Genomic DNA, 23,516 nt, shown 5'->3' with positions numbered 1-23,516 from the left:
ACTACAAGAAACATCAGAGGACATGGCCCACAAGATAACCAAAATCCTGACTGATCAAAGTTTAGGAAACCAAACGGAATGGCAATCACAAGTTAGGAACATTAGTTATAGCACATTGCATGATAATGTTTAATGTAGAACTTTTCTAGGGCACTATTTGATTTAAGATTTTAATAATAAACCCACCTAATCTGAAGTTAAAAGGCTCAATTATTTTTAATTATTTTGTTGTTAGAGTTGTAAAAGTAATGTTTTGCATTATTCTGATGATTCTAACAGTCACACCATGGATGCATTTGGCCCTTTGCCTTTTGGATTATAGGCAAGTTGTAGAATGTTGTTTGAAAGCTAAAGTAAATCAGGCTGTTATGAATTGCAAAATGCAAGATCAAACCCATAATCCTCTTTGGACAACTGCTAGGAAAAGAAGAAAAAATAAAACAGAACTCTGAACTCAGGCAGAACAGAATTTATTGATTTTTTTAATCATATTCTTGCATGTTAGCTGGTGAGTCTAAGAAACGCTTATCATCCCGAATTAGGATAATGACACTTACCAGTAGATGGGAAATGTTATCATCAGGAACTGAAAAAAAAATACTTTCATATTTCCGTACAGATTCTTACCTCCATTTGACATAAAAGTCTTGGGTGAGACAACATAGAACTAACAAATATGTCTTGTAAGATAATAGATTGAGAAATTTACTATAAAAGCTTTATAGAAGACTTGTTATTCTGTGGTTGTCTTAAAAAGCAGATGCAATCCCACTTGCAGCACTTTGGCACTATCACAGATACAGCAAAAAATGAAGCAGCTTCAGTGTAGGTGCAACAGTTTCCAGCAACAGAGTGCTGATACTTTAGGCAAGAGCATCCTAACAACATTTCCCTAAACATAATGATTCATTGTGGGTGCATGTGCACTGCACAAATACATTACTGAAAATGCTTAAGAGAGCTGATATGAGTCCCTAACACAGCACCAAAACTATTAATGTTTGATCTTTTTACCAACAGTTTCTTCATATAATAACAATATGGATTTGGATGTAAATAAAACCTTTTTTTCTGAAAACATTTGTAGTTGGAATTAAAATCGTGAACTTTTAAGTGCAGAGGAATAGCATAGTTCACCTTCAGCAGTTCAAGAAGAGTAGGATGGCGTGAAAATTATTTTATAGGGACATTGCAGCAGAGATATTCTACTCCTTTGATTTTCTTTTTTTTTTTTTTTAAGACTGAAGCTTGATGAAATCTAATTTAAATGTCTTTGGTGTATTTTTAGGTGTCTTAGGGATAACTCACCACTGAGAGGTGTGATTTAGCTGAATCCAGTGGAAATGTCAGCTCACTCAGTGATCAGGATGGAAGTTCTGCAAAGGGAACCCTCTTTGGCGTTACAATATGTGGAGTTGTCAGTAACTCCTTCAGAGCCTAAATGATTGCAATTTACAGAAATATTCTGAGCTCTGCACAGAGTGCGCTGAGCAAAAATTTACTGACCTAAGTGCGCTCTGCACTTGCATGAGATATTATCTATTCAGGATAACAGAGCATTAGGTTGAGGTTTCATATGTTTTAAACACTCTGGCAAAATTTAATAAATTGATCTTGTGCATTCATGTTCTATAATTTCAGATTTTGTAAAGAAAAATGAAAAGACAGCTCTGAAAACAGTTATATGTAAAGAAGTTATGAAAAATACTATTACTTCATAAATTAAGGAGGGGTTTGTTTACGTAACCTTACCTGGATTAAAAAAAAAAAAATAAATTAAAAAAAAAATCATCCAGGATCATTGAGTAAAACAGGAAAAATAGATCCAAAGGGCAATTTGTCCTCCCTGTGTTACTCATCTGTCAGAGTAGGGAGAATCACTCTCCAGATGTATTCATCTGTCTTCACTGATGATGGAGCAGCCTACATTTGCAGACTGGTTTCTATGGAACAAAAATAAAATTGTGCATATATATTGGGCAAAATTGTGGGGGTTTCTTGCAAAAATCAAAGACTTTTTCTCTTTCACTTTAGCCAAGCATCTCTAGCCAATCTTCCCTGTTCCATTTTATATCTGTTCCTCTGGGCCTTTCCATAGTCAAGGAAACCAGATCAGTGCATTCTTTTTTGCAGAAATCTTTGCAACAGTGCAGACTGTTCCATGTACAGCCTCTGCCTGCCCTTGTCATCTTTTCTGAGGGTTAACAACTCTAATTTGGTCGCACTTAAACTGGACATAACACTCACACTGAGTCCTCACTGGAGCAGAGGGAGGAGAAATGATTATTTTGTGTCACTTCCAGGCTCCACTTCTTTTCACAATTCCTGATAAAAAGTTTACTGTTTTAAGAACAGTTTATCACAGATAGCGATTCTCTATATCTTTTCCTTCTGATTGTAACTCCACTTTGTCCATCCAAAAAAGACCTTTGTTCTAGATTTTATTCACATTTTTAATGGAAATATTTAAAAGATCTCAAGTTATTATCAGGTCTATTTTGGGGGTTCAAAAAAAATTTTACAAAAGATGAAAAACTTTCCTCTTACCCTTTTCCAGCATTCTGCAAGGCTTTATTTGAAAATAGTATTCCTGTAATCCCTATCATTCCTATCTTGAAGAATGGAGACAGCAAATAAAAAATAACCAATACTTCTTCAGTATCTGCTTATACCTTATTTTTGGGAATTTCTTTATGCTTTAGGTACTGATATTCCTATAATTCCTGATAAATGTTATTCATATCTAATGCCACCTTTAATCTCAGCGCTCTTCTTTACAGTGGGTTTTTGCTCTTTTTTTTTTTTTTTTTTTTTTTCTTCTTTGCTTCTTTCTTAGAGGGTAAAGGAAGAAGGAGAAATCCTCTTCATGACTTCAAAAAAACAGGAGAGTTGATGCTCATTAAAGTAAACAAAACACTGGAAGTAAAAACCAAGCTGTTAAATACCACTGAGCAATGTGCCAAGAGATGCAGCAGGAACAAAGGCCTTTCGTTCACTTGCAAGTAAGTTATCTATCTCTATTATTTTTATCATTTTTTCCTAGTAGAACCTCTATAGCACTATTTGACCAAAGATGTCTCTGTAATTGTCATCAGTGGTAGCTTGTACTGAGGAGAACCTAAAGCCTGTGCTTTTTGATTTCCATGATCTTGTTCTAACTGTCCAGAGAGTGTCAGTCTTTTCTGAAGCTTTATCTGAGTTGTTCTGTCTTGTTAGCTTGTCGGTGTGTAACCTTTTCCATAACATGGCTGAAAAAATGTACTCATGTTAAGATGTGGCTGACTTGTGCTGCACCATAGTGTTCGGTGAACATTTCTGAGATTTTTATGTCTCTTATAAAATGGTTATTGTCATACATCACAGCTGCAGTATTTCAGCATCACTTCAGACCATATTCTGTCTTCATTCTTTGCACATTACTCTTGCTGAAATCAATGGGAACTTCACACATGGAGCACAGATACACGCACTGCTGAAGTTCACTGGCAAGTACTATGATCTGATACAATGAAATCAAACCTTCTGGGCTGCACAGTCATTACAAGTATATGATAGCTATTCTTCAGCATCTGCTGTCTCTTAGAAACACATCATTGCTTGTCTGCCTTGTACATATTCTCTACTATTTTTTGGAACAAATCACTATTATTTTTCCCATGTATTGGGCTTAAATTATTCCCCTGGCCTCTCTTAGTCTAGACCATTAGCAATAAATGAAAGGACACGAACACAGGAGAATCTTGGAAAGAATGGGTGACTTCTGTACTGGTGAGTACTGGGCTAAAGCTGAGCCTGATCTTGAAATGTGAGTTTTGACAGTTGCTACAAATGGAAGCTAGACCAGATATGATAACAAAAGCTCTTCCTCTGCAGAAAAGGTCCTTGACTGTAATTTAATCCTTCTTTAAGCCTTTAATTCTAGTGTTGCAAGATCTAGTTTTGTATCATTTTGTACTTTGACTATTTATATATGTAAACAATAAGCAGAGTTTACTTATTTCTGTTAGAAAATATTTTCCAGGCACTAATATTTTTCACATGGTGCAAGCCACTCATTTTCCTATTGGCAGAGCTTCCACTGGTAGCATTGCCAAGTGGATCAGGTTGTATTCAATACAGCAAGAGATCCTTGAGTTCTGATGGTCAGCAGCAAGAAATATTATAAAACTAGAATTCACAGTATAAAACAATTCTGAATGATGCTAAGCAAACAATAATTCTGTATTCCAATATCTGCTTAGGCAAATTGTCTCAAGCTAGTTGTAGCTGCCTGGATGGTATATTTTGTGTTCTGAAAATAAAAAAAAATAAGTTAATATATTTGTTGATTCTATTTTACATGACTAATAACCTAGAATCTCTGAGTTTTTAAAGCTTTCTCACCTGTGAAGACCTTTTTTGCTATTGGGACAGTGTCTGATGGATTCGTTAAGGGGCAAATACTCCCTGCCATAATCAGTCAATAAAGCAACTTAAAGGAGCCATGAGGGACTTTGAGAACACAGCTTGGAAGAGTCACAGACAGCAGAATTGCAGTCAGTCATGTGATTATTTGGCACTGAAGATAAAAAAATAAATTAGAAATCTGGCTACTCATGCTCTGAATTTCCAATTTTTCCTGACAAAGTTTTAGCAAGGAGGGCTAGTAAGAGAGGTGTAGGTGATTAGGTCTTGCCTGTGCTACCACTATGCTGCAGAGCAAGAGGGATTTCTCTATCTGGGAACATTCTTGTGGTTTCCCATTTGGCCCCAGATGGGTCCTGTTGTAGTGTGCATAGTTCTTTGAGGCCACTGTAAACACATATTTGACATGTGTTCCCTTTTAAAGGAACCAGTGATTAGTAATGTTTCCCTTTTATTCCTAGGATCCCCAGTCTTTAATTTCATTCCAGGATATGTTTACTACAAGGTGAAATCTGTTGCTATCACAAAGTAAAACCAATTAGTTTACTGGTTGCTGTGGGGGCATTCTAAAATAAGAAGAAAAGTAATGCAAAATGGCATTTTAAGTACTTTAAATATAAGACTTGGATTTTCCTTTGGTTATTGATGTTTTCATGGCTCAACTCAGATACTCCAAATCCATGCAGTAGTTCTCCACCACTTGTGTCACAGCACTGATGTCTTGTTTTCTGGATGCAATCTCATTTTTTTTAGCATTAAGGTCAAATAAAATAGAAACGCTTCGTAACATAATTGTGACAGTAGCACTGGGAACAGTGACACCTAGGTCTGTGCCCTGTGAGGCACACAAGTAAGAAGAGGGTTGGGCTTCTTTTGTGCCAGAAAGTGGTAAAGTAGCAGATGCCAGGCATTACAGACTTATAAAGGATCGGCCACACCTTACTTTCTGGGCAGGAGGGGTGGAAATAATATTAAGACCACTTTTGACATGATATTTTTTGTATCACTTGCAAGTAAACTTTGGTAATCATTAATCCTTGCTGTTTTTAACTCTGACACCTTTCTGCTGGAGCTAATACGTATCACTTTTCAGAATGGACTTTTCCTCTTTTCCTTTGCTGTCATGCTTGCACAGATCTTGATCATTTCCTACTTGGTTACAAGATCGTTATCTAGACTTGTTTTTTCTTCATAACACTATTCCTAAAATCTCCCATCAAAGTACTGCTTAGATTCACTTGCCTTGTCTTTTTGACCTCATAACCCTCTGTGCATCTTTTTCTGGCTTCCCTTTCAGCTTCATTAACCTGCTGCTAAGTTGTTCTTATTCCTTTGTTTCACCACCATATGCAGTCCATTACTCAGTTTTCCTTCAGTCATCCTTGCAGCTTTCCCCCCTACATTTCTTATGGATGAGAAAAAGCTAATATAATTACAATTTTATTGGCTATGCAGATGACATTTGCAGACATGTCACTGCCTTACCTAAAAAGCTGTACCTGTTTTTTCCTTTGTTATCTGCTTAATTTCTAGAGTGTCTTTGTATGCAGACAGAAAGGGATTCCAGTACAGACCACAGGACTTTCAGAAAATCTACTGATTATCGCAGTACAAAGAGCAACAACAAAAATTGTTGTGATCGGCAGTATCAGTAGAAGAAAGTCCAAGGATTTTCTTAACTGTGTTGACTTTGGAAGTGTAAAAACCCTCCGGATTTGGGTCCAAGAAAAGGTTATTAGAAACTTTTATGTGCAGAAGTGGCTGAAGCCAAACTGGAAAGAAACCAAAAGGCAACTGAAAGGCAAAAACTGAAAGAAATGTTTGTAAACAGTGCATTCTGCATTACCACTTTAGGAGGGAGGAGAGGAAAAGAGAATGTAATTGGAAAGGCAGGAAAGGTCAAGGATATTTTTGTGAAGATGGAGTTAGAGGCACTTGGATACACTCAAATTTGAGAACCAGCCAGGAGAGAACAGAAGGCTGAACAAGGGCAGAAGGATGAAGGTTAGCAGGTTGGAAACATTTGGAGTCAACAGAGTAGAGAGAGCAGTTGGATGAAAAATCTGTTTGGTGATGGAAACGATAATGAAGAGGATGTTTTAAAGGGAGAAGAGTGGGGAGGTTGGATAGCATCTTGTAGTATCTTTAACTGAAGCCAGCAAGATCTCACACAGAAAAACTTGTATGGTGAATTAAAGGAAGATCAAAGAGTTTTGACTTGAGGCATTTAGCACGCCCGAATATGGCACAACCAAAGCATGGATGAAGTGTAGGAAATCTGTATGTATTTTGGGTAATATCAACTAGCGCTAAAATGCCTTCTAAGGTAGAATAAAATATTTCAGAAGGCTTGGGGTGACTGACAGAAAGGTAGACTTGGTGGTGGGTTGGAGAAAGTAATATTATGTCAGTGATTTGGTTCTAATGAGAAAATAAGGAGGGGAAAGGATTTTTAAGGGTTTGTTTGTTTGTTTGTTTGTTTGTTTGGGGGGGGTTGTTTGTTTGTTTTTTAATTGGAATAACTGTTCCACCTACCTGGACAGTCAACTGTGTTTTTAAAATACTTTAAAATATTTTACCTACACTTAAGGAATTTCCTTTCAAAATGGTGTTGGGAGAAAAAGGTTTGCACATTTCATTTAAAATATTGAAAAAAAGTAATTTTATTTATCTATTTGTTTTTCTTGTCCCCTCAAATCCACTCAATCCAAGCACACATTGTACACTGTCCTTGAAAGCAGTTAAAAACCAGAGAAAAAAAGAAACCAAAAGCAAAGCAAGGACAAGCTGTAGGTACGCTATCATAGTTTAGATTATTCATAAAAATAATCTTGTTTTTAAACAGCTCTGTTGCTCTAGACAAGAAACAAGACACCTTGTGCTTGAATTTTCCTTAAGCCATCAGTGTGAGATACTTAACTATTTCAGGCACATACTGTAAGCCCAGCAAAGATGTTTCAGAGTCTTCCTTCCCCCCTCCCCCCCCCCCCCCCCCCCCCGAAAGCAGCACAACTGGAGACACAAATGGTGTCTCAGTCACATTTATCTCAGTTTTAAAATAAAGATCTCTAATGACAAGGGAACTCTTAGATTAGTGTGAACAACCAAGTTGGTATTTAATGTAATGGCCACATCAATTTAATTTCTTTGTTTCTTTGTTCTTGTCAGCACAGTTGTGGGTTTAAATAGTAATTTGGACTGTTTCTCTGACTTTCCTAGTAAAAATAAATCTGATGTCATTGCATGGTCCTTGGCAGGCCATGTGTCATTATTATAAACCACACAGATTTTTTTCTCATCCAGATTTTCTTTGCAGGGCCTTTGCGTATGACAGAGTTACAAAACGGTGCCATTGGTTATCCTTCAACAGCTTGACAAATGGTGTGAGAAAGAAGCAAGACCATGCGTTTGATCTGTATGAAAAGAAGGGTAACTGATTTATTTACTGATTATTTTTTTTCCAGCTATGGAGGGGGAAAAAAAGGCTGAGGCCAGTCAGTGACTTTTTTGGCTTTAGGAGCATCCTGGGCATGGGATGGTTTTATGCATTTGGAAAGCTGTATCCTACAATTTTATTTACAAATATCCTGGTTTTGGTGTCATGCAAGTTTGTCTGCATATTTACTCTTACTCAGTTTTCCAGCCTAGATCTTTGCTTGCCACCTTATGTCCTAGTCAGAGTCGCTACTTCAGTTTACTACATAAAAGCTCAGTTTTATGATTTACTGTTATTGACTTAATATTGTTGTTAATTACCTCATTAATGAGTGGGGGACTTAAGTCCTCAGATATGGACTTTTGGTCAATCAGACACCTTGGAAATATTTTCAGTAGCTTTCGTTGGGAAGTTAGTGATCAGTATTTTGAAAAAAAGACAAGAATGTACATGGGCAATTAAACAGTATTTTGAATAATGAAGTATTTAAAGGCTATCAAAAATATATTATTTTAATGTGAAAACTGATGATGAGCTCAAATTTTAAATGCATTAACAAACCCCCTAATTTTCTTCCCTTTTATTTCAATAGACTATGTCAGGAATTGTATCATTGGAAAAGGAGCAGACTACAAAGGAACGATATCTGTTACCAAAAGTGGTATCCAGTGTCAAGCCTGGAATTCAATGATCCCCCATGAGCACAGGTAAGAGTTCAGGAGCAGAGACAATGGGAATAGTGTCCAGACAGCTTCCATAAAGCATGGTTTGACTTATTAGCAGAAAAAGAATTTATGAGAAAACTGACTTTAGACAACAAAATCTCTTAGGTATATTCTTGCCTGTCCCCCAGAGATGCCATTCTCCAGAGCCCAGAAAATCCTCACCTTCTTGGGCTTTCTCCAAAGAAGTCCCTTCTAATGCCAGCCTGTGTCTTTGAATCTCTTTCTTTCCTGTGTCAGCTTTTTTAGCTGCTTATATCCTTTTGATCTCTTAGCTACTGACAGAAATAAAACATCTGTGGAACTGCAGCCAGGGGTCTGGAAGGTTATCACTGTTTTCCAATATGACTCCCAGGAAATGGGTAATTTAAAAAAATGCATTATTAGGAAGGGAGGGATATTAGGGGTATTAGCCCATCTATTTGATCAGCATATACTTATTGTTACTACATTTTGCATAGTCAGTATTAATTCTCTGTTATTTGCAGAATATGTTAAACACTATAAAACACTTAGACTAGGCAACAAATATATGGGCAGTAATGAACAGATTATTGAAACCCTTTCTTTTCAGATCATGCAAGCAATAAATAAAGTCTGATGCAGTAGGTATGAGACTTTTGAGTTTAAGACCAGATGTAGTCAGGAACTGAGGCCATATCTACACCTTGAGAGTAGACTTAGTTCAAATATATCGGCTAAGGAAAAAGAGAAGAAAGCAAAAAGCTGAAGCTGGTGAGATTAATGGTAAAACCAGATTCAACCACAGCAAACATTACTGGAAACTAGCAAAAGGACTATGAAGTATTGGTCTATAACTCTTTGACCATTTTTCTTTGAACGTTTTTGTATTGGCTTTCACCATTTAGATCATAAAGCCTTAAGAGCCAAAACCCTCACCCATAAGCTCCCTATCCACGTTGCTGTCTTTTGCTCTGGACTCCCAGCATCAGCACTTTTTTTAGGAGGAGTCAAGCTGGAGATTGCTAGTGAGGAGCTGGGCTGTGGATTGCTTAGTCCTGTCCTGACTAAATCTATCCAGTGTGCAAGATGATATCTTGGAACAACATTAAAAGGCAAAGGACACTTGGGTTCTCTCCTCTTATGATGTGTTAGAAAGCTGAGCCTCAGGCTTGGACTTGACTAGACTTGGCTGCTTATAATATAGATGGTAGTGTGTTTGTTTTTCAGTGTGGGACCAGACTTCTACTTAATTGTGAACATAAGATAAATACCATCAGCTTCCACAGCAATGACCTCTTGAGGCTCAACACCTGGAAGTATACAATCCTCATCTTCTAGAAGTGAAAGAACTCTCAATAATAACAGCCTAAGCAAGAATGAGCATTTATTCTATATGATATACCTATGACTTTATATATTTAAAGAAAGAAAAGTGTCTGGATAGTATATATTATCACTAAATTGCATTTTAATATACAACATACACAATTTTATCTAATACATTTGGACAGCCACTCTTCTATGATGAATTTTATGAGAATGACTTTTCTCCTGCCTTGTGCAATAAGTTTAATTTTTAAAAGGTCACTGGATAAATGAGGTGGCTGCATGCTAATTTTGTTTTTCAACATCAGAAAATATGATTTCATCATCAGAGACATGAGAGAGATGGGAAGAAGCAGACAGTAGTGGTGTGTTTGGAACTTATTAGTATGAAAGGCTTAGATTTTTAGGTCAGTTTTTCTCAACATCTGATTATCACAAAGTGACATTGAAAAATAAATCCCTTTTTCATATACTATACTGACTTCTCATTATCTTTCTAGAAAGAAATGAAATAACTTCAGACTTTAAACTGGTACTTGTACTTAAAAAAATATATTTGTATTTATTTGTATTTCAGTAGAACCTGGAGACTCCCAGCTGAAATCAGGGTTCCATTATTTCTGTCTCCATCCCTTCCATCCCAGTAGAGATTACAAGACTGTCTTCACCCACCCCACCCCCAAGAGTTTTTTTTATCTGAATGGATAAAGCCAATGCAAAAAGGATTCAAAGAGAAATGGTCAAAGAGTAGATTGGTACTGCAGAGGCTTTTGCTAGTTTCCATGATACTTGCTGTGGTTGAATCTGTTTTCATCCTTACTCTTACTGGCTTTAGTTTTTGGCTTTTTTCTTTTTTTCCCTTACCTAATACAGTTGAACTAAATTGGCACACAGTTTTAGGTGTGGCTCTGTCTTCCATTTCTGGGTGGGTCTTTACTGCAGGTATGTCTTCACTCCCTCAAGAATGTTGCTTCAGTACTTGGTGAAGCCATTTGTATATCTGACTCATCTTGAGTTTTTAATGCTGTTCATTTAGACTTTTTTTTTCTTTTAATGTTCTGACAGCATATCTGACATAATTTCAAATGCCTTTTCCCTATATTTTCTAATGTCCAGTAAGATTTTCCAGCAGGAAAATTAAATAGAATATTTTAAAGTGCACTGACATATGAGATTAACGCATATGCAGGTTGCAGTGTCCCATCAGAAAAGTTTGCCTAGGGCTGTCTTTAGCTAAAAAAAATCTGAAAGATTTATATTACAAGACTACAGAGGAAAAACAGAAGCAACAATTTTATAGGCAGCAGTAATGACATAAAAATTATTCTCTTCAAGCACTGAAAATAAGAAAAGCACTTTTAAGTAATGCTTCCACATTGCATTGACTAGAACCACAATGTGATTAACAGAGGTATTTTCCACTTCAGTTAGTTCAAAGATTTCATTAATGGGAATAAAACATGATTAAAGTGTCACAAAATTATTTTTGTTTCTTTCTCTTTCTTTCCCTCTCTGTTTTAATTTTTATTTATTAATTTGTAACATACAATTTGCCAAGGACAGCAGGAACCATACATTTCTCTTCTGCTTTTGTATATAAATTAAATCAGTGTCTGTGTATAAAGACTGTCCCAAGTGCTTTGTTTAGTTTCCTAAGTTGCAAGTTTCTGCAGTCTTCTAAAAGAAGTTAGGTGAAATTTTATTCCTGTTTTCCCCCATCTAGAATACAGATACAGCTGAGTCCCCTTGGTGATTAAAAAAAAAAAAAACCCAACACACCAAACCAAAATGAAATAAACAAACAAACAAACAAGACACCACTACCCCAAACAAACACCCAAAATAAAGTATTAGGCATTTTCAGATTAAAAGGTGCACTTTATCTGTGATATTTCCACTAGAATTTAAATATGCTGCAGCAAAAGACCCAAAACAAATCTTAGCTCAAAAATTAAATGTAATTTTTTAAGTTGAATTATAGGTATTATGTTATCCTCTATGTATTTTGCCCAACTTTTCAATTAAAAAAAAAAAATCCTCATGGAATTGAGCATAACTCTGAATTTAATGTGTTTTTTAACCACGGAGATTTAGCTGCTGTTTAAGCATCACTGCAGTGAAACTGGCAGTGAAGTGCCACTGGGTTTGTCTGCAATGTGCAGCCTGAGTGTGGTCATGAGCTCTAGCAGTGCCATTGAAAAGACCAGCTCTGGGGTTGGGCTCCTTAGTATGTTAGCTATTCTCTAGTTTGTGGGGAAAAATAACTAGTATCAGTTTTATCTATAAATATGTGTATATATATACACACACATGCCTACATATATCTCTGGATTTTTTCTAGAGGTAAGCACATAATTTTACAGACAGCTAAGAATACAAACCTTTGACCCTGGACAGTTTAAGTCAGCTAGGCTGCTGTTAAATGACTTGACTTGTACAATTACAGTGATGAGTGGATCTATAAGTAGCAAACCCCAAGGTGGCAACAGTGGGGCTTGTGGCAGAACATAAAGCAAGACAGCTCAAGTGGGATCTGGAGAAATTCCTGATGCTGAAATGCAAAGCAGTCTGTGTTTCTGGGTGGTGAAAGCCTCTTGGCTGTGGTGTGTCACACCTCTGGGTCATGCTCACATGCTCCTGATGCCCAGTTGTGGCTGCTGCCTCACCAGTGACTGGAAGAGGTTTCTCTGCTTGTGGGCTTTAGGTTGAAGGTGCACACTAATCCCAGCCAGGCCTGCTATATGTGCACAGCATGCATAGGAAAGGCAGGTCTGACATGGCTATGGACCCAATGAATTTTCCCCCTATGCACCCAATAAATTTTTCGCCCTTGTCCAAGGGCCTTCCACCGTTGTGTGAGCAAGGACAAATTCACGAAGGAGAGTGCAGTGTGGGTTGGCAGGGAGTGTGCTGCTGCCTCTGGCTCTGCATCAGATAGCTGGCTCTGGATGCCTGAGGGTTGGGAGTAATACTTGCTAGAGCAAGCTACAGGCTCAAAAAATTGTCCCAGTTTTAGGCTATTGATTGAGTAATCCTTACTGAAGATGTGTATTTTTGTATGGACAGATATTCGGATGTGTGCATTTGTTTAGGCAGGGGGGAGGGAGAAGGAAGCAGAAATGTGATTGTTTCTGTTTGTAAAAAATAATATGAGTAAGACCAAAGTTTGCATGCTCTTATACTGTAATGATTGTCATTTTAAAACTAGCTTTTTGCCTTCGAGCTATCGGGGTAAAGACCTGCGGGAAAACTACTGTCGAAACCCCCGAGGGGAAGAGGGAGGGCCCTGGTGCTTCACCACTAGCCCAGAGATACGGCATGAGGTCTGCGACATCCCTCTCTGTTCACAAGGTAACCCGTCACGGCTCACACAGAAAGTTGCCTTTTCTCTGCTGACAGCAGGTACGCAGAATTTCCAATAGTTTCAGTGACACTTGCTCACGGACTTTGGAGAAAGAATAGGTGATTTCTCAGCAAGAATAACTCAAGTAGCAAGACAAGTTATTAGAGAAAGAGGAGATCTTGTTATGTTCCAGTTCCCTGGAAGACTTGAACAAGCTTTCATGCTCTGCAGCTCTTTTTCAGGTCATAGTGGAGCTGGATCAATGAAGTTGTGCTGGTCGCACAACTGTACCCTTTTTTTCACTTGTCTAGACTGTAGTGAATCCATTAACGATTTCAGCATTACTCTGTGACAAAATCATCTAGCGCCATTCAATGGTAAAATAAACTCATTTTTTGGATGAAAAAACAGATACTGAATTACAGGACAAAAGCTCAGTCTAAACATGCATTAGGATTTTCAAATGAATACTCAAATCTCATTCAACTTTCAAGTCACAGAATTCTAGAGACACTTCATGTGCATGATTGCATTTGTTGACTTTTAAGTTCTGTTAACCTCCAAACTAAGCTCTTATATCTTGCTAATCAGCCAATTCAGTTCCAATCAACTCATTTACATTCTCAAGATAGGATGCCTTTAATTTTCCTACTTATGTGTCATGTGCAATAGCTATGCAGTGGAGGGGGGAAGAAAAGAGAAGGGGAGGGAAGGAGGAACAGAATGATTTACAAGTAGCTTGAAAATCTATTGGAAGTTAACATTTAAACACCAATTTAAGTGAGCTTCAAATGGGATAAGACCTGGAGCTCACTGAAGGATGAAGACTTTGGTAGCAGAGGTTTGGACTGAAGAGCGAGATATGTAATTGCATAAATTAGTATTTACTAAGTGCTCCTTCATTACAATTACTCTAATTAGTGGGAACTTGAGAAATGTGACTATAGATGATTATGGTGAATTTATTTTATATTTTAAGACTTCTCATTCTAAATTATGAAGCATATTTTGTTCAACAGTGATTTCAAATCCCTTTGGTAGCTTTTGCCCACTTTCCCTTCACCCCCCACTTTCCCAAACCAGAGCTGAAAATGTATCATAGTTTAAGCTGCCAAAAAGAATTAGTATCGAAAAGAAACAGTATCATATGTAGCTGAAAGTGCTGGGAATTAAGGAAGACAGACTACTTCATTGAAATTATGATTCAGCCATTATTCTATACTTGTGCTGTAATTATACTATGACTTAGAATGATTTAGAATGTTGAATGTTACTTAATTAGAAAATCTCACCTCTAAGAAATACCCCTTCCTTAGATATGTGTCTCTCTGTTACTAAACATAAGTAAGATTAAAAATCTGCTAGGAGCAATGAATGCCTCTAGCAGCTCTCACCTACCTGCCTTGAAACCATAAGTGTCCTATAAAGTGATATCAGATTTAAGCATTTGTATTAGATCTGAGAAAGAGATGCAATTCTATTCCAAAGGACATTTCCTATATCAAACTAACTAAAGGATCACTTTTTTATACCTCTTTAGGTTTTTTTCAATTTATAACACCAGGGATATGACTGAATTTTTTTGTTGTTGGGTTTTTTGTTAGTTGTTTGGGGTTTTTTCGGTTTGGTTTTTTTTTTTTTTTTGGTGCTACAAGTCATCAGTGTAATAAAATACTCATACCTTTATTTATTATTTTTTTTTTCCTAGTTGAATGCATGACCTGCAATGGAGAGAATTACAGAGGGCCAATGGATCACACCGAGTCGGGCAAGGAGTGTCAGCGCTGGGATCTTCAGAGACCACACAAGCACAAATTTCGTCCAGAGAGGTAACCTCTCTTCCTTCCCAAACAAATCCATGTGGTTATAATTTGAAAATTACACATGTTCTGGAACCAGTTGGGCAAAATCAGCATTAGCTGAACTGAAGTTTATGAAGTTCACCAGTTTTAGTGGCTTGTGCTCCTGGCCCATGGTGTGTGCAGGGTGGCTGCTGTTACGATGGAGACGCAGGATGGGGACTAGAGGCTGTTTTGTGCAGTTGTGCTACATCCCATGGCTGTGTAGTGTAGTGATACACATGTGCTGCATTAATTGATCAAAATTCCCTCCCTAACTTCATTGACAGTAAAAAGTTAACCTCTGAATGTTTCTGTATATGTTGTTATGCAGCTTCAGTCAGCTTAAAATACCTTAAAGTAATCACAAAGTAAAAGATTAAAGTCGTAATTTTGTGTTAGAGTTCCTAACACAACTAATGAATATAGACTTCCAGCATTGTCAAGTCAGAGTATGCTCCTTTTTTAAAATAAACAGCTTTAAAGCTGTAGATGGTGTTCTCTTGTAATCAGGTTTAAGTCTCCAAGTTGACTAAAACATTTGCCCACTAGTGTTTTTCAGCTTGGGAAAGGAGTTCATTGTTCTGTTTAGTGTTTTATGCAGATGGATTTATATTTTATACTTTTTATTTCTTTTTTTTTAATTTAGACATATATACATAATGCCAAAAGATGAGTCAGAAATAGCAAGACAAATTGCATCCCTGTTAGGGTTTGTCCTAGAGGGTAAAATTCACCCGACCGCAAAGGGTCATCTATAATACATCCTTTTGGAAGGATTTTTTGTGGGGGTTTAGGCCACACAGGAGAGCCTTTGTGCTTCTCTTAAACTGAACTAAAGTTTCATTTTAGTTTTACTCTGGATTTTGGATGATCTCCATGTATGTAGCAGATTGTATAAACTTAAAGTGCCAGAGGAAGATTACAAGAATCAACGAACTCAGAATGATTGAGACCTTCCACTGAAAGTATCTATATATGTTTAACTGTTCCACTAAATAAAGCATCATTTTTATACTCTGAAATTCGTGTGCTGGTAGATTTTAGAAAGCCTGATTATTCAGTAAAACATTAAGGATCCGAAGTTTTGGAGTTTATGTGATATAACATCTCTTTCCTCTTGGCTCAGGTGATCTTCATGAATAATAGCAGGCTATCCCATAGTTCTGCTACAATAAATATTTTGTATTAGCAGACTGGGAAGGTAATCTGTTTCTGAATTCTGCCATGTGCTTGCTGTGCAGTCTAGAGTAAGTCAGAACTTTATTCCTTGGGAGTGAAACGTCTATAGAGCTTCTGGGTACAAACAATGATCATTTTGCTGTCAGGAGGAAATTTCTTTTGTCTGTTAATTTTGTATTGTTTGCAGAATGACTTTTCAGACTAACTGCAGTCTCACAAATGACTGCATTCCTCCTTGAAAGATTTCCTTCAGAAAATGTCTTCTTGATAGTTTTCAGACCGCAATAAAAATGCTTTTTTATGAAGAAGTGGCCCTTCCAAAACGAATTGATTTCTGTGTGCTTTCAGAAGAGTAACTGGGGTACAGTACCTTTCTAATACACTGATATTAATTAACTTCATGGAATGGTCACTAAAGGTAGTGATAACTATATTTTGATTATACTAGCTTTTAAAAACGTTGTGGGCTTTGGTTTGCGTAGGCTTTTTCAATAGTCATTTATGCTGAAAATAAGAGAGGAGATCTGGAACAAATGATCCATTAAAGCACAGCAATCTCTGGAGAGGCTTATACTAGATCATCGAGGGGTAATGTGAATAACCTGGAAACCAGGAAGGATTAGCTGGGCATATTTAAACTTATTTTCATATATGGATTCATCAGTTACAATAATGAAGAAAGAGAGGTAAAAATAGTAAATTTTTCAAATGCTTCAGTCTATCTGCTGCTGGACAATTTTTTCAGCTTAGGGTGAATACAACTCACTTTCGCTTTTTGTCACCTCAATGAATTGTTCCACATTTATTCCCTTCAGAGGTCAGTTACTGAAGAAAATTGATAATACCTGTTTACTGATGTAATTCAAGGTAGCAGTGGGAATCCCCTCAAACAGCTTCTTCATGACCTGGTTTTAGCTACTAGTGGATACAGGATTGTATTCTGAAGTTCCAGTTCTCTCATGTACTCTTCACAGGCAGGATTATGTCTCAGTATGGAAGGAAGACCATTGAGGATAGTGACTTAGATAGGCATAAAGCAGCACAAAGAAGCAAGAGTTTTCTGCTCTTCTGCTCATATTTTCTGCTTAATATCAAATATGCTGTAAAAATAGGTGCTAATTATGTGCAGGAAAGTAGGATTGAAGTGTGGTATAAGAGTTTAACAACTGCAGGTATCCTTTTATTAAAATACTCTATTTTATATCTCTTGTATGAGCATTTACTTTGTACAAAATCAGGTTTCTAGTTCTGCATGTCTTTTAAAACAAAAAGGGGAAAAGAAATATTGGTGAACAATTTTAGACACTAAAGCTCCAGCAGAGCTAAATATCAGCACCTGTCTCTTTAAAAAGAATAAATGTTATCTCTGTCTAAAACTCTTTTTTTCCACCCTAGAAACTGAGAAAAAGTCTTGATTTTGACACCAGATGTGTATCTTAATGCTTCATTTCAATTTCAGCAGTGGAGTACAGCTACTATAGTTTCAAGGGTGGGGGTGGGGGAAGATATATTTAGGGTTCTGAAAGATCATGGAAACCTTAGGCTCTTTGTTGGCTCTAAATAAGAGAACTCTGCTCAAGCATGCCGGGAAAGGAGCACTGTGCAGAGCAAAGGGATGAGCTTGCAGGGAATCCTCCATGATCTCACTTTGAATTGTGTGGAACAGATTGAAGCCCTGTTGCACATCTTTTCCCTAATATTTGTGTCTTAAAAGTGTTAGTTGGCCTTTTCTGTAGGAACTGAGGAACTGTTGCTTGCTGGATATGAAGGGAGGCAGAAGCATGCCTGAATATTGTCGAAAGAAGCAGTGACTAGGAAGGCTGCTGTTGCTCTAGATAAGGGCATATAGCTATGTTAGGTGGAAAGAGACAGTTCATGGACACTACTTCATCCCACAAAGACACTCAGAGCTTGATCCTGGAAGAACTGTTACATCTCTACTTAAGTTTCAGTTAGCAAACAAAACTTTTGTGTCATACTGGAACCATATAATATAGTATTAGGAAGGAAAGAGCATTTAGTGCTGTGAAAGACACTCACCTTCTAGAAAGTGAATTCTTTACATCCCCAGTTGTTTTGAATGTTTTTTGAGAGCTAGGACTGCAGATACCTTGCCATTTCTGGACTCACCTTCGTTCCTGGGTAGTTCCATGAACTCTCCATTGCTAAATGACATGGAGCATGTGCTGACAACATCAAAAGTCATCACTGCACCTACTGGGTGGCCAAATCCATCTCATTTTCTGCTATGTTATTAACCCATTAACTGTTTTCTTATGAAATCCTTGGACACAGTGTGTTCCTTTACAGTTTGTCTTCTACCTAACAGAAAACAGGGCACTGCTGCTGGATCTGAAACTACCACATTCTTTACTGTCCTTGAATTTTCAGTTTTGTGAGGTTTTTCCTTAGTGGTGGATTTTTTGAGTTGTTTAGGCTGTGGTGGTTTTTTTTTGTCTTTTGTGGTTTTGTTTGTTTTTTTGTTGTTGGTTTTGTTTTTTTTTTAATTCCACTTATATCCTGTCCCTGTCCCTTGTATAGATGGAGGAACCTGTGTTTGTTGTTTTTTTTTTTCCCCAAGGAATGGGAGAACAAGTTGTAAATACACGAATCAAAACTGGGATAATTGTTTGACAGAAAAAGCATCCTAGGAAGAACATATGCGTGTAAATCATATTTTCCTCTGCTTGTACAAAACACATCTGCTTGCAGTTGTAAATGGGTTCAGGTTCCCAGGTAGTTAACTTTATTGTTCTCTTACATACTTTTCATGTTTCCCTCAAGGGTAATCTATTTTTTGTTTCTTTTACAAACATGTTTCAATAAAACTGGAAATCCAAGACAATTTGTATTCACTGGAGAAAAAAAAAAGTATGCATTTATCTCCTTCTCTTTTAGTTTATAGATGTTACTACAGCACATTTATACAAAAAGAACCTCCTTATCTTGAATATCTGCCTGATTGTTCAGTGATGGCAATAGGGACATGGAAACAATTAAATGGCACAATAGTTTGAAATCTTAATGAGATAAAGTGAGATGGAAGTCAATTCCTTATTTTTCTCCTTTTTTTTCCCCCAATGCTTGAAATGAGGGCATGACCTAGAATGAGCTCTGTTACAAAAATGGAGCTATCATTAGTAACATAGCTATTCAAAATGGCTTCCAGTTTGAACCCAGGGCTGTTGCACTGAAGAACCTGTTTTCTTAATGAGTCCAGCATGCCAAGCAGTGTTTATATAATCCACACTTAATTGGGCAGTTTAAAAAAAAATGAGTGGCTTTAGAGACTGGTCATCAGTTGACAGACACAAGAGCACAAGTGTAGCAATTAGCAGAGTTACCCCATCCGGTATCCTGTGCATTAGCACAGCAGGGAAACCCTTCAGTGGAGGTCTGATTCTGCTGCGTATTTGGAAAGAGATTTTATGTTATTAACTTTCTAATAATTTAAAAGAGTCTTTGCATCCATATCACAGGATCAGACCCAAGGTTAATAGGAACTGGTTCTTGTTTGCCTCTGCCAAAGGTTGTCCTTTAGGTACCTTGTACAAGCCAGTGAAGCGTTGCCAGGAAGACTTCCCTGACACATTTCTCGTTGTGGTTTGCAGATATCCTGACAAGGGCTTTGATGATAATTACTGCCGCAATCCTGATGGCAAGCTGAGACCATGGTGCTACACTCTTGACCCTAACACCCCTTGGGAGTTCTGTGCAATTAAAACGTGTGGTGAGTTCAAGCAAAATTTATTACTTCCTTTTCTTTTCCAAAATCTGGATGCAGATAATTCAAGCAATATAGGACCACAGCTAGTTCATTCATTGCCCTTCACTGACTTTTAAAACATAGCTTTGAAAGAGGATGTCCTATAAAGACATTATGTTTAATCTGGACAGGAAATAAGAGTTGTGTATTACTTAGCACTGGATTATGTTTATATTTTATGTATAGGAAATTGCATTAAAATGTAGGAATATCAAGAACTAAAAAAACTGAGGCAACATTATCATGAAGTTCTCTATATAGAGAGTATTAGTCTGGCCATGCTGGTCATCTGCATTACAACTTGGGAATAGGTGCATGTGGACATTCCCTACTCGGTGCTCCTTTTCCAACAACCATTCATTGCTTTGTTTTCCTCTTGCATGTTGTGCAGTTCTAGGCCTCAGTTCCTACACACTGTTCAGCCTTGTGCTGAAGACAGAATTATTAATTTCCTCATGGGTTTCTCTGTGATATTCAGTACTCCAGTATCAAAGCACTCCACAGGCAATTAATTTCTTTTTATCTGTCAACTACAAGATGCCGGGTTTTGTTATCCACACTTTACAGGCAGGGAATAGAATCAAAGTGACATTAAGGTGTAAAAATATTGGATGCCCACTTTGAGATGCTTTAGTTCAGAATTTTCCATCTTCATGTTCCATCTTCAAAGCCTATATCCTCCTAACTGTTTTGGTAGCTCTGAAAGTTCTGTTCTACTGATAATTAATGTCTTAAATGAGCAGTACAGGGGCAATGAGAAATGTAAAACTACTGGACCTCCCTTGAGAACATGAGTAAACCGATTTTTCTAGACACTCACGGTAATGTTGGGGCTGAGGCAGATGATAGAGTTAAGTTTTGTTAGGACATGCTTTAATCAGGAAACTGAGATTTGCACCCCTGATATTGCTTGCCTCATTCACAGCTTGTGGGATTTACAACTGATAGTCTTCTCTCTTATCTCCCATCTTACTTATTTCCCATCCTTCTTACTGCCAGATTTGGGGTCCAATGTTTTGCCCTTAGTAAACTGACGTGAAATAATCCATGCACAAGCATGATATTAAAGGCAGTCTCATAATACCTAGGCAGATTATTTTATTCTTTTTACTCAAAATACTTTACTTATAACATCTTTTGAAAAAAAAAAAAAAAAAAAAAAAGGCAATTTCTGAAAATAAGGCATGACTTTAACTGAATCCATACTGTAGAAGCCTGTCAGCTTCATGTGCCCCAGCCCTGTGGCGGAGCCCCCAGCAAAACTGGCAGAAAAGGGGAAAAGAGTATTTTTGGATTTTCTGTCAAGGAGAGGCAAAGGGTAGCTTCTAAAAGGGCTCAGTGAAACTCAGTGTCATGTTAGCTCATGAGAAAGTCAGTTTCTGTTAGATCTGCGGTGTTGGAAACTACAATTTCCTTTGTTGTCCTGCTTCAGTTTTGACTAATGTTAAAAGTTAAAAAAAATCCCCAAAATCAGACACTCTGCTTTTCATCTAGCTTTAAGTGTCACTCCAGTAGGCTTATGTCATTGTAAAGTTCATTTGTCTTTCTTGGGAAGTGGATAAAAGAAAAGACTAGATTCTATTAAAAAGAACAATAAAGCTCTCCTGGAACTGGGTTTACTTGAGAATTAAATAAAATAAAAAAAAAAAAAAAAAAAGAAGGGGGGGAGAAGAAAAATAATAAGCATAAAAAGAGTTATTTTTAATGACTGTTTCATTTTCAGGGTTCACTGTATTTTTTTGTTGTTATGTAAAACATTACTTGGGCTTCTAAATACCAGATAAAATAGACACAGTCGTGAATCTTACAGAAAGTGTTTCCATAATGTAATCTTGTATTTTTTCTATAAAGTTAGCATGTATATAAGTACTGGGGGCAGAGAGAGAAGAGGGAATGGCTCTGGCATGAACCTTTATGTGTGAGCATTTGCTAACTAAAGGGGGAAGCATGGCATTCGCCATCTTCACTTGGAATGCTTACCAAACCAAATTATGCTGTGTTTTCTGCTTCCACCAGCAAGAGTTCAGTTTTCTCTCCTTCCTTGTTCTTTGTTTAGGCCAGTATAATGTCTTAGAGTGTCAGTCACTTCTTATCAATTAGTCAAGTGTTTGAAATCCAAAGGCTGAGTAAGAATACTCTTAATGTGCTTCCCTATGCGGAGTATTTGAACTTATTCTGCACTATCATATGTCATTATAAATCCAATATAAGGTAGTTAAAATTAGCAAAATTATTACACTGTAAAAAATAAGGGTTTTTTGCTACTTTGGACAATGTCTGTGATCAGATCCTCCAGACAGAAGAAACTCAACAGGACTACTGCTTATTTTGTGTCAAGCACCTGTGAAGTCGCACCCCTGTTGAAGGTCTTGCCTGTGAGCTATAGTATTAATTCATGCAATTGTACCTGGAGTTATTGATAATGTTTGGTCTTGGGGAAAGATCAGTCTTTTCCCATTGTAGACAGTCTTGCTTAGCTCTGTTACTACCTTCCCAATTATTTAGTCAATTCATGAAATTAGGGGTTGTTTTGAAGTTTTGGTTTGTGGTTGGGTTTGGTTTGGTTTGGGTTTTTGTTTGGCTTTTTTTTTTTTTTTTTAACTAAACTGTGCTTCCTGCATATATCTAATTATTAGATAATATATTAATCATATGTAGCATACTAGATCTGTTCTTTTCCTCTGATAGAAGTGGTTTTATTATTTCCAAAGTTACAGAGTTACAGCTGACTTTCACAAATGCAACTTTTATAAACCTTTATCCTTTGGCATTTCCTGAGCTGATGTGTCAGTGTTCTGAGGATTCACATCTGGCTTTGTTGGTCACGTAGGCTCTACAGTCCATGCAACTTTCAGTATCTACAGTCTGGCCTAAGCTTTACAAAATAGTTGGATGGGAGATCTGTAGACTACTGTAATGTCACCTTTGTCTACCCAAGTCACAATTAGACTCCTGAAGGAAAAGTAATCATCCAAATGAAGTTCAAAAAAACCAGTCCACAATGTAATGATTTTAATGTTGTGATGAGAGAGCCTTTTGTCTCATTTCTAGGTAAACATTGACTGAATTGACTACAAATTCTTTTTTTCATCTTCAGGTATATTAAGAGCAGTGGAAATTTCAGATGCAAAACTGTATTTTCACTGCAGAAAACTGTAGATCTTTGGAAATTATTAAAGCAATCTATGTGAAGAAGAATACAAAAATAGTGATCTTGAAAGTGCTTAATCCGGCAGATATTTTCAAAGGATGTTTAGCATAGGTATGGTACTGCCCTCTACATAGGATGGATGTGATGCTTCTTAGTGCTTTCCTTTATAACCCAGAGAAGGAGTTTATTGCTGATAGTACTGTTGTATCACCAGCTTGGTGACCAGAATACCAACTCAAAATATCAAAGCCCTGTTTTCAGTTTTCTGTTTTTCTTGAGGCATGTAGAAAAAATGGTTTCCCCACCTCCTAGCAGGGATCCCAAAACACTGGGCCATTCTGGGTTTCAATGGCTGCTCCATTTTCTGAAGCTGTGGCTGTGTGC

At 37.1% G+C, this 23,516-nt stretch overlaps 1 protein-coding gene across 3 annotated transcripts in view; it reads left to right on the top strand.

Annotated features, from left to right (window-relative positions):
- HGF (hepatocyte growth factor) overlaps positions 1 to 23,516 on the top strand; it is a 57,539-nt gene that overhangs the window by 9,509 nt on the left and 24,514 nt on the right. For 2 of the 3 annotated variants that reach the window (XM_056341324.1, XM_056341326.1), the window contains exons 2-7: positions 2,837 to 3,002; positions 7,721 to 7,833; positions 8,433 to 8,547; positions 13,061 to 13,203; positions 14,904 to 15,024; positions 19,827 to 19,945. In XM_056341324.1, the coding sequence (XP_056197299.1) occupies positions 2,837 to 3,002; positions 7,721 to 7,833; positions 8,433 to 8,547; positions 13,061 to 13,203; positions 14,904 to 15,024; positions 19,827 to 19,945 (777 nt within the window). The remainder of the gene's footprint in view (positions 1 to 2,836; positions 3,003 to 7,720; positions 7,834 to 8,432; positions 8,548 to 13,060; positions 13,204 to 14,903; positions 15,025 to 19,826; positions 19,946 to 23,516) is intronic. The other variant, XM_056341325.1, reaches the window with a different exon arrangement.

The sequence above is a fragment of the Falco biarmicus genome, chromosome 5 (genome assembly GCF_023638135.1).
Source record: "Falco biarmicus isolate bFalBia1 chromosome 5, bFalBia1.pri, whole genome shotgun sequence".
Lineage (NCBI taxonomy): Eukaryota > Metazoa > Chordata > Aves > Falconiformes > Falconidae > Falco > Falco biarmicus.
The sequence above is the reverse complement of the archived record's forward strand: the minus strand, read 5'-3'. Positions and strand labels throughout refer to the sequence as shown.